General features: G+C 40.5%; 1 protein-coding gene across 10 annotated transcripts in view; it reads right to left on the bottom strand.

The window, feature by feature from the left end:
* Window positions 1-51: 51 nt before the first annotated feature.
* LOC103614675 (core histone macro-H2A.1) overlaps window positions 52-11924 on the bottom strand; it is a 36024-nt gene continuing 24151 nt past the window's right edge. For 3 of the 10 annotated variants that reach the window (XR_001861584.1, XM_008632645.2, XM_008632648.2), the window contains 4 exons: window positions 11826-11916; window positions 7982-8071; window positions 4747-4921; window positions 52-782 (listed from right to left, as the gene is read on the bottom strand). Coding sequence is in view for 4 of the 10 variants with exons in the window: in XM_008632645.2 (XP_008630867.1) it covers window positions 617-782; window positions 4747-4921; window positions 7982-8071; window positions 11826-11916 (522 nt within the window). In the remaining 6 variants the exon portion in view is untranslated. Of the gene's footprint in view, window positions 783-4746; window positions 4922-7981; window positions 8072-8527; window positions 8630-11825; window positions 11917-11924 lie in introns of all 10 variants that reach the window. The other 7 variants (XR_001861586.1, XM_008632643.2, XM_008632644.2 and 4 more) reach the window with 3 other exon arrangements.

The following is an 11924-nucleotide window of genomic DNA, read 5'->3' as shown; positions in this document are numbered from 1 at the left end:
ACTTAGAAAATAAAGGCTTAAAGGAAAAATCAATCCAAGTACACCAAGAGCAACAGTTCAAACATTTTACTAAATCAATTCACACAGTTTCAAAATTGTAAATATAATTAAGGACAACAGGGTTTCTGTATTTTTTTTTCCTTCCAGAATCATTAAGACAATAAACAAACACAAATTAGGTTTATAGCATCTGTTCTTTTAAAAAATGAAAGGAACGCCACTCGATGTATTGATAAAGCACCACAACACAGTTACAAAATAGGGTTGGCCTGTTTCTTTCACAAGTAAAAGACTACATACTCCTAACAGCTTCCTGCTCCAATTCATACTTCATTAAAATAAAACTATAAAATCTTCTAGATTACACTAACTTCAGACAATGCCTGGTATAACAGTGCATTAACAGCAGTAATGCCAACTATCAGTGCCAACATAAAACAGTTTAGAGAGGAAAAACAAAACAAACAAAAAATTCTAAAACAAAATGACAAAAACCCCACCTTTATTCCCCTAGATGAGCAAAATTTAAAATAAGAGATGCTCTGCCTCACAATGAGTTAAGGATTTGGGGATGCTGATGGGTGGAAGAGGGGGCTGGTACTGTTGCTTTCTAGGCTTAGTTGGCATCTAGTTTGGCCATTTCCTGCACGTATATCCCTATACTCTCACTGTCGAAGAGCACGAAGTACACCGTCTTGATTGAAGAGGACATTGTTGACACAAAATAGCTGGAGATGGCTTTCAGGATCAGCTGAGCAGCTGTTTGCTTTGGGAAGCCATTTCTAGAAGGAGAGAGAAAATAAAGAAAATCAAGACTTGCTGAACCAACTTTTGATGGTTTAACCTCCCAGGGAAGGCTCTGGCTTTTTGCCGACACTCCATGGTAAATAAAGCTGCGAAGACAGTGTTTACAGTCTGAATTAGAAGCTACAAACTTGTTGATTTTGGCAAGACTTAAAATGTTCAAAGAGAAGAAAAGCGTTCTCAGAACATGAATACAGATTCTACATACATTGATGGGTTGAAGCTTATGACACCTGATGGGTCAATTATTTAACAGGTAAGCAAACCAAGAGCCTTCTGCGTTCTGGAAAGCAGCGTGTGTGTTGGAGCTGTGAAGTTAAACATGTCCTGAAAGCAAAGCAACTGTTAAAGTAAAAAGGGACAGAGAACTTGATATAGAATATGAAACATGAAAAGACCCAAAATACAAAATGGTCTTACCACTACTAATGGTTACTAAGCATAGGATTTTACAGGACCTAACCTGACAACCTTTCTTGCAAACTTCTTCACATTTTTATCTAGGAATCCTTGTCTGAAAGATTAATCTAATCTTAAAACAAGTCAAGCACAAGTAGAACGGTCTGAACAAAGCTATGACCTGAACTGTGAATTTTATAGGTCATGGCAAACTCCTGGAATTACACCTGGTAACTGCCTGGAATGTGGCCTGATTTTTGTTGCTGTGTTACTCCTGAAGTAATGCTACTCACCCAGACCATGAGTTTGCCCTGACAAAGTCTGAGCCCTCCCCCAGTCTCAGTGACATGCACTCTGTAGTCAGTCAGTCTGAAGGTGATGGGACACGACCACTCTGCTGAATCAGAATCTGAAAGAGCCTGTTTAACATCACCTGGCTCCTTGACATGCACTAACAGATATCTGACAGTTAATAGTCCCCATTGTAAAGTGTGTACTATTAATACTACAGATAATTTACAGATTACACAGAGGGATGAGTTTCTCAGCATTTCCCAAGCAGTTCAAAGAAGCTGGGCTAAATTCACTTCTGGCTCTAACAGGTGAACATTTCTCAGCACTTGCTTACTGAAGCACCACACTGGTAGTAAAATGCTGTTGTAATCTCCCTCTTCTTCTGTGCGGCAACACACCAATGTGAAGGGCAACTGCCTGTGTCATGGCCCACTTGCTGCATATTGCCTTACCAAAAAACATTCTCACAGAGCAATTCTGTGTCAGTCCTGCCTGTAATGCGATATTATACATGCTCTCTTGAAGATAATGTTTGTGGTATTTCAAATATGATGGCATGAAATAGCTTACACTGTTTTTTCTTTTCTAAAAATGCCCGGTTTTTTTCTTCTATTGAAGAAGGAAAAAAAAAAGGAAAAAGCATTGTGAGAAAAGCTTGTACTCTTCTAAACCCAAATGAGCTGGTCAGGGATAATCAGTTTTGTGATAAGTTAATCAACTAAGAGCAGTTTTGACACAGGAGCTACTTAGGAGTCAGCAGCTTCCACACCTGAGCACTTGCAGGCTACTTATGAATGCTGCATCCTGGCATACATTGAAGAGATCTTTCAGGAATTTTGCTCCTGAACTGTCATGCAGAGCAGCATCCATATGTGGATATACACTCTTACTGAATTGTTCTCAGGGGCCTCTGAAGTCACACAACTTCCGAGTGTTCTGGCAGGGTGGTCACACCAAGGCACATGAAAGAAGAGTGGCCTGGTGAAAGGAAGGCACGGTGCCAGGGAAGCTGATAACAATCCATTTGCTCAGGACACCTCTCCCAAGAGAAACGAAAAAGAGCAGAAAAATCAGCAGAAAGGTGCTGGCCTGATGGCCATGTGTGAGCTGCAAGAAACAGAAGCTTTATGCATTGATCTATGGGTTTGAGTTCAATTTTTGTGAAAAGGCAATTTGGGACTTTAGCCAAACCAGTGTCAATTCAGATCAAAGTCAGAGCCTCAGAATGAAATTCGTTCTCTGAGGATATTTCATGTTCAATCCCTAACTCTCCTTTCCCTTTTCCCCTGATGGCCCTACCAGAATGAACTCCAGGCTACCTCTGAACAGCACCCAAGTTGTGCTTTCCGTAAGTTGGCTGTAGCTGAGCATCTGGCCCAATGAACGCTACAAGTATGCTATTTTATTTCCCCTCGTGATTTATTTGAACTGCCCTCATGTAATCCCATTCCTCAACTATAAAAGAGAATGAAACTGTTTATATGGGTTTATTGGGTGATGTCTGCTTGACAGATGCCTGTACTAGAACAGCTGCATACATGTGGTGTCTTTGGCATTTGCTATCTTTTAAAGCTTTACTTTTTTCTTTTTTTAAAGCTTTTGACTTCATAAAAACAAGTAGAGAGTACTGTCAGAATATATTATGTTCTCTCCAAAATTAACTTATGCTTGAGTATCTCTAATTAAGGGGAAAAAAAGGAAAAATACATAACCTCATATATTACTCAAGGCCTTTTGATTCCTCTCCACTTTTTAAAAGCACCACTTCAACTGGCTTGAGTAAGAATGACATGTTATGCCAAGTGGAGAACTTGCCCCAGATCCTGCCTGTCAGTAACCTGATTTCAGAACAGAATGTGAATCCTGATGATTGTTCAGGGCTTCATCATCTTCCAATACCAATCACCTACTTCACAACAAGGGCTGGGAACTATCCAGAAAAGACAGGGCTGTGTGGAAGATAATTTACATGGTGTCACTTTTACATAACCAATTCAAGAGTCACTCTGCACTCTCTGCATTATTCTGTGGAGGAATAGAGTTTCTCCCAGAGAGCGATTCAGAGCTTCTCTGTGTACTGACCAGCCTATGACCCTGACTGCTAATTCAACAGGTTACTGTGAACCCTCTGCTCTATTTCTCTACTGTTCTGGAAAGTTTGCTCAAGTTATCTCCTTAAAATGACACCCATGCAAATTAACTTTAGCTGGAGATCTGTATGATGCAAGTTGCTTAAATTTATCATCTTAACGAAACTTTTATTTCTTGTCATTCTCCCAAAACCTTGAATACGGTTTTCTGCCCTAGCCCACAGAATATGCAAGAATTAATCTAGTGCTGCAACACAGCACAATGGGAAGAATATTCTTGCTGTACACCAGCCAACTTCTTTCATGGCAAACTCAACCCTGAACAACTGACCCTCTTAAGAGACGCAACTGTGTAATTCAGTCTAGATTTGGCCTTTGGTCTTCATACTGAGCCATTGTTGAAGGCCAGGTGTTCCCAACCTCCCTCTGCACCCCAAACCCAGGAGCCTCAGACTAAAGGTGCAGTCAGTCTGGATTGAGACTCTTAAGAACACAATCCAACTTTCAAAGGCACTGAGCACACTGTACAGAGCCAGAGGACCTGAACTTTAGACTTAGGCTTTCAAGACCTTGGCAAGGGTTTTTAAGTTGTTTTTTTTTTTTTTTTTAATGAAATAGTCCCATGATGTAAACTGCATGGAATTCAGCTTATGGATTTTGGATGAAAGCTTGAAGTGACTCTGCAAATCCTGAGAATCAAGGCACTTTAGCTTTGCAGCTTAAACAAACACTAAGCCATGTCTTCTGGCCATCCTAAGACAGGTAAGTTTCATTACACACTAAAATCAGGCAAAAGAGATCCCTTTTCTTCATGTTCTTTTCCACATCTCCAATTTATATAAATGAATTGATAGTCTGAAGAAAGTCTTTTAATATTCTCTTGAAAATTCGTTTTATGCTCTTTTTTTTGCATGCTTTAAGATTTGCAGGGCACTATAAGATCTGCCAAAACTGAACTGGTGTTCAGGAAAACACTGCAGGCTTCATGCACTGCCTGAACAAACTTAGAAGAAACACTTCTTTTAGGGAACTGATTTAAACAAAGGAGAAAAAAACCAGCATTGTAGCAATGTGTTTTATACATGGGAAGGGACTGGAACAACAGATGGCACTTAGAGAATGTGACCTATCTGGCATCAGGTTTGCCTGACAGCCTTACCTGCCACTGCCAATGGAAGGAAACGCGATTGATTTCAGCTTCTTTTCATCAGCCAGAGCCAAGCAGTTCTTCACTGTCTTTTCCAGCAGCTCCTCACATTTGTCTGAGCCCCAACCTGGGCTATTACAGTGGATCACAAATTTCGCAGGCAGTCCATGGCCAGCACTGACAACAGCTAGGAAGAATTGAAAACGAAACATAATTACTTTCCTCTCCTTAGGATTAAAGGAGTGTACATGTGATTAAAATAGCAAACAATCAACAGACGTTCCTTTAGCCCCAGTGAATGTTTTAGATTACAAATCACATAGCCTTAAAATATAACATGATTACAGAGACTTTGTATTTCCCATTTGCAGCTGCATTTTGCTGTGATAATTTATAAATCATAGTGAAGATTGAGCTTATTTGGGAGAGAGCAAGAATTCATGGCTGACATCAAAGGAAGCACATTTATACTGAGGACTGGGTAAGGAGAAGGGCAGTATCTGTTAGAACCCAAACCCAGACAAGGGATGATCGTGCTTTGGTTGGGTTTACTACAGAGCTACAGTAAATATCAGGATGCTGGACAGGCACAAGGAGCTATGACTCCAGTGACCTTCAGCTACTCCTGCTAAATGTACAGTGTTCAGCTGGCTTCTGATCATATGCCAGCCCAAACTGGAGCAGTTCAGAGGTACTAGTGCTCTGCAAACCCCTAAGGAAGGATGGAAAAGAGGTGAATTAAGATTCTGGCTTTATTTCGAGCTTTGTCTCTGAATAACTATAATGAAGATGTTTTGTGTGATTTCAAGACTTTGGGCCTGGCCTTATTTTAGCTTTTTTGTGTATGGGTCATCCAAGATCACTTGAACAATGCTGGGCTTAGTTTCTCTCTTTCATCACATTCTTGACAGAGGGGTGGAGAGGATGCATTTACAGATTTGCAATGTTTGATTCACACTGTTTGTGTAACAACAGGCCAGGCCTTGTATGTACAAAGAAATGAGGAATTTTTAATCCTATCTTATCACCACAATACTACCATGGACATCTGGGGACTAAGAAGATGCAGCAGACCCTGCCTACAAACTGCTGACAGGCAGGAATTCTCCAGATGAGAGGCCTCCTTCTCTGTAGGAGAACACGTTCTGGGTTCACCACTTCCCATCACAGAGCAACAACAGACTGTGCTCTGCCTGCCAGAAACCTGGGTAAGAGGATCTCTGTCATTTCCGAACTCACTGGGCTGTGGTTGCAAACAAAAAGTTGTAACTTTGGTTTGTCAAAAAAAAAAACAAGGTGGGGGGAAGCAAACCACCCTATCACAAGCTGAGAGAAGAAAAACATCTATCTGAAATCTCACAAGAACATACAGTGAACCTTCACAAAGAATCAGCCCCTAAAATACCCCACAAATTGTAGGTATTAAATGGCAGCTTATGTCTTCACAAAACCATATTAAAAATACCAGTAAGTTTTTAAAAAAATTAAAAAATCAGGTTTGCAAAGGTGCTTAGAGGTCTGAAATCCTCTATTCCATTCTGGAATGTTTATGAGGCATTTTGCTGTTTAAGTATAGTAGAAATAACTCTTGGCACATGATCATCACATATGGATACTATCCTGTGGCTGCTGCAGGAAAGAGAAAATACTCTTTGTCATATGGATCCTGACCAGGGGTTAACCAGAACATTTTGAAGGACAATGGCAGCACAAGCATTTATGTTCTTATGGGTTTGCAGAGTCCCAACATGTTGAATAGCCTCAGTGTTAGGCAATGCTAATTTGTCATAATGTGCAACTAAAATGTTGGCAGATTCAGAATACATCATAAATCCAAGAAAAATCTATTAAAAACAGCTGACATATCTCTAGTCAGATGTGAAATGTGGATATCATCTTCACCCTGAAAGAATAAAATACTGTATTGATACACATGACCAACTTTAATATTTCTCAGGGAGTGTTTTCTAGGGTAGTCATTAATTAACTCATTAGGATTCTGATGAGGACAACTGTTCATTACCAAGAGCAGCTGTCCCTTACTTCAAATGCAAATGCACTGAAACGGGAAGTAAGAAAGAGAAAACCAACTAGGGACTTATTCTGTGCTAGTCACATTCCAGGTAAGCATCATGTTTATGGGTAGATTAAAGGGATGCCCACAAAATTGAGAAATCTGAAAACTAGGTATCTGTAGGACAAAAATGGATGTATCGGTTCTGCTCTAGAGTCCTCCAGTAAGTCCCTAGCAGCCAGTTTCTCCCAGTGCAATGCAGAGCTGCCCTGGGTAAGACTGCCAAGCAACCCCCAGATCTGAGGGGTGCACTGACAGCTGGGAAAAAGAAACTTTTCAACTTGCCACCTATTTGAAGCAGTTTGGTCTGGGCTAGTAAGCAATCTTGTACAGAAGTTAGTAAAAAGAAAAAAGTGAGTAATTGATTCTGCATATTTTTGCAGAAAAAAATTCCAAGAAAAACTTACTAAAATTTTTAAAAAGCAAGGGAGAAACCCCCGAAGTATTAAGCTCCAGAAGTAAACAGTTGTAATTTTTCCTGTCAGAGCTGAATTCTTACATCTCCCCTTCGGCTGTAGTTAGGATTCGTTTACAAAACTCTGCACACTGTATTTATTTTTATAGCATAAACACAGATGGCAGAATCAGCCTTCTATATGAACAACATGGATCAGCAATTTCACAGATGGTGTAAAATTATATATTGCCATTATCAAACTTTATTACTCATATAGTAGATTTTTCCCCGATATTACATAAATTTTGATAACTAGGCATCAAAAAGTTGTAAGCTTTTATAGCGATGATTTTGGCACTGATTAAACTAAGTACCCAAGCAGATGCTGAACTTTAAGCACATGCTTAAGTTCAGCGAAAGTCAGTGGCATTTCAGCAAAGCAGATGTTTAACAGAGTTGGACTACAAAAATAAGCATCTCATTAATTGCTTTCCTGAACTGTACCCTTAATGATCAACACTGAGTGTATATGCACGTACCTGTGAACAGCCTGGTTTTACTGTAACACTACAGCACTGCCCATTTCCCAGGTGCTTTGGTAAAGGTTACTTAAGATGCAATGTGTGCAGTTTAACTGTGGAGAACACAAACATACAACCCTCCGGAGCTGCCTGCAGACAGCACAGCCCCAGTGCTGTTGCAGGAGGAGCTGGGCTGTGTGAGCCAAGCCCACAGCCCGCCGAGCTCTGGTCTGGGGTCCCGAAGCGCAGCCTCACCTCCGGCTATGTCCAACGGCCCGTTCTTTTTGCGGAGCTCAATGACAGCTTCCACAAACTCCTTGCCGCCTTTCTTTTCCAAAGTGCTCCCTGAACAGAGAATTGTTAGTTTACTCCTCTGATCTCAGCAGACATGTGATTCATCATTCACTTTTGTTACATCACTCTAGAGTTTTCTGCCCAAACATTTTTTGGGGACTGCAAAGTAAGATCTAAACCTTTTGGGACTTGAGAATTAGCTAGTCATTAAAAACAACAACAACAACAACAGAAAGAACAAAAAGACAACCCTAACAACCCAAAAACCTCACACTGGTATCCCTTGCTAACATTCTCAGACTCGAAGTTACTGTCAAGAACCATCTGACATGACATCCCTACCTCCTTCCTTCTCATGAGCATCTCTTAGTGTGAAGTGTTCCAGAAGAATGTGCTAGCTCAACAGTGGTTGAAGGTTTGTAATTCCTTCCCCTAGGATTCATTTCCCCTCTTCTCTTACAAATTGCTTTAAAGAGCCATTTGCCACAATAAGAATTTAAAACTCACCTGATCTTGGTCCCTGACCCCAACAGGTGGCCCCAGGAATGAAACAGTCTCGTGAGTGCAGCGGGCTGCTTTACTTGGTAACTGCCCAGCTTGTTGAGCCACCTTTAACCAAGAGGAAGAGCCTCAGAAATAAGGAGAATCTCTAAGGAACATATTCCTCCAATGAACTTCACTAACTACAACTAAGGAGCTGGACAAAGTCATTCTGGGAGGAGAAGAGCTGTGCAGTGTGTCAGGGCAACCAAAAGGTATGCTGTTTACAAAGGCAGTCCATCACTAAATGGTTTAGATCTTATTTTGCAGCTCTAGTTTTAAATATTAATATAAGAAAAAACAGCCCAAGAAAGCATTTTCCTAACTACATAAGCATCCCACATAATTTTGCACTGTGCATATTAATTATAAAGGTAGATAAGTAAAAAGCAGTGACATCATAAAGGCTCTGATTTGAGATATTGCTTTGAAAACTGATTCCAGAAATTCAGAACTAGGATCTCTAAGGATCTAGACATTTATTTGGTGACACCCCTTACTTTCACTGATGAAGAAAGAAAAAAATGCAATTTCTGATGGAAGTGCACATACTATATGCTCCAGGAAGCAGAGTCCCTCCTCCAAGATTCCGGTTACTAAATCAGGTTATAGCTCTAGGAGCTAAGAAGACTGCAAGATGCTTTTGTTTTGTTTTGCTAAATTTCTTCCAAACTGAAAAGTTGAAAACAATGCATTTGTTTTCCATTCAAAAACCGACTCTGTGACCCTATTTTGTTAGTGGGAGTTTATTGCCTCTGGGGTACAAAAGCTGAGGACAATTACAAAATATATGCCTTTTCTTTGGCTTTTTCATAACCACTTCACAACAGGGTTTGCCAAAAACTGGATTGCAAGGTCAGACTGTGTAGGTCAGAGTGTAATTTGCTCTTTGTCCTCATTTAAGCTTTTAAATATAAATACTTCAGCCAAACTCCTAAGAATTTTCTGAAACTTAAAATTACCTATCCCAGTGAAACTGAGTAGGAGGATCACCTTACAAATCTCTTAGAAAAGACAGTAATGGCTTTATTTGTAGTAGCAAGGTGTCTTAGGAGACTACTGGGAAAGGAGATGCAGAGCAGCACTGAGATGCTTGGAAGCACTCTGCCCTTCAAAGGCAGTGAATTACCAGAAAGCACAACACCCTGTGCCCTTTGCTGGGTCCATCCAGCAGATGTGGCCGACTCCAGGGTCTTATAAAAACCCCCTGACAGAGAAGGGATGGGGGGAATGAAACAGCTTTCCATTCTAGTTATATTCTTGTATATATTTCCATATAATTCCAATTTTTATTTATATATATTCCAGTTATATTCCCCATGAGTCCATGAACTCTGATCAGTCCTAAAACCCATGACATTCATAATCCTTAATTTCTCTTGTTTCAAGGGGAAACATAATTAAGCCTTGTGCAGAATCTAGGAACAGCAAAGTTCTATTAAGTAGGTCATTTCTTTGCCATTGCAAAGCCGTTGTACATTTAATGGAATTTAGCCTAGTTTGGTTTAATTCAATCCAGAAGGATCAGCTTTTTCCCTTCTACTGGGAATTAATTTATAATTAAAAGCAATGAACAACCACATCAGTTCATTTCACTGAGCTCTCTTCTTGCAGATATGGTAAAAAGAAGAGAAAAAGTAATATTTGGTATGAATGAGTGCAATATTATGCATTTACTCCTCAATTATGCTCTTCTTCTGATTAGTAGTGAGGGTTTATATTGAAATCATACTTGACATCTGTGTTGTAAATCAGCTTAATCTGGCAAAGGACAGACTGTATTTAACCATTTTCCACTACAGTAGCAAGTTTCTTGATGGAAGTCTTGCTTCACAGCTTCAAGGTTAGTAGCTTATTTGCTCAAAGGCATAAATATGTGTCACTCCCATGAGAATAAGATCATTATCTCATGCTTTCCAAGCAGGCATTGGTATCAGTGTTGAAAACAGCGTTAGCAGAAATTTAGGCTCTAAAATTCTCAGGATAAGCCCCCAGTACATTTAAATTGTTAGGGAAAAAACCAACAAAAAATTTAAAAAACAAATTTAGATGGTAAAAGTTAATCATTGGAAGCTAAGCATTTGTGCACTTCTATTCTTTCTTACAGCAGTCAGAGGCAACAGGAACCTACGCTAAGGAATGAGCAGTCCAGCTTCAAGAGACAATTTTCTTTGTAGGTAGCAAAGCATTTCTTTGTCACAGGGTAGGAGACAGGCACATTGGCTAAATGGGTCTGACAGACTTTGGAAGCATATTCTTCAGGTACAGTCTACTATGACACTCTGCATATTATTTAGCCAGCCAAGTCACAGTGCTTCTGCCCAACAGGCCAACCAGAGCTACATTTCTCTGCATGTTACTCAGAAAGCAGCCCTTTCAGAAAAAGCCAATGGTGCAGGACATGTGTCCCTCCAAGTCAGTACTGAAACAAGGCATCAGGTGTGGGGGGAGCCCATTCTCACAGTGAAGGTGAGGTCACAGGAGATGCAGAATAGAGGCTGGGATCAGCTGACTGGTTTTAAGCATTTCTGCATTCAGCCCAAATTCTGATTTGCCTTCTCAAATTACCAAGGCAGTTCAGTCAAAGTACTCCTACCCTTTTATAATAAAATCCTTCAAAATTCTGTATGCAGAGAGAGGTAAGAGAAGGGCTAGGAGAAGAGTTACTCAGGGAACAGTTAAGATGGCTGACTTAAGAGGTCTGTCCTGCTTCCTGTCATGCCTTCTCTCCGTGTAGCTCAGCTGACTGATGTGTGTGCAGCACTAGCCTGGGCTTCTGGATGTGAGGACTGTGGAGCAGGGCTAGGAAGGTCATTGGCCCGTAAGATAATCTTAAGAGTTTGGAAAATACAGACAGGTTAGATCTGGCATGTGAATCCAGACATGAACATCTGAAACTTGGCATGGTGCACTGGAACTGGTTAGAAATCTAAAGATCAAGACTCAAACCATATTCAAACCAGGCACTTAACTTGTCAAACCAACAATGTTGTAATTCATTTTCCTTGGTCATGTGCCTGCATTTAATGCACTGTTCCTGCACTTCAATTTTGGTGGTGCACTCCACTGTTAGTTCCGAAAGGCCGATTTGGCAATAAAATCCAAAAATGCCCACTAGGTTTGTAATTGTTCATTTCTTGTTACGATCAGTCAGGACTGCTGGAAGTGAGAAATGAATGCAAATCTGCATAGCTACAACAAGCTGGTGGCTGCTGATCGACCATGCACACACATACGAACTCCGCAGCACTGAACTTGCCATTACCTACTTCACCACCGGTGTAGAAGTCAGAGTTTGTCGGGTGAACGACAGCATCACTGTCGATCGTGGCAATGTCAGCCTGTACAACTTGCAACTACAACA

This window comes from Corvus brachyrhynchos, unplaced genomic scaffold (assembly GCF_000691975.1).
Source record: "Corvus brachyrhynchos isolate BGI_N302 unplaced genomic scaffold, ASM69197v1 scaffold54, whole genome shotgun sequence".
Classification (NCBI taxonomy): Eukaryota; Metazoa; Chordata; class Aves; order Passeriformes; family Corvidae; genus Corvus; species Corvus brachyrhynchos.
The sequence above is the reverse complement of the archived record's forward strand: the minus strand, read 5'-3'. Positions and strand labels throughout refer to the sequence as shown.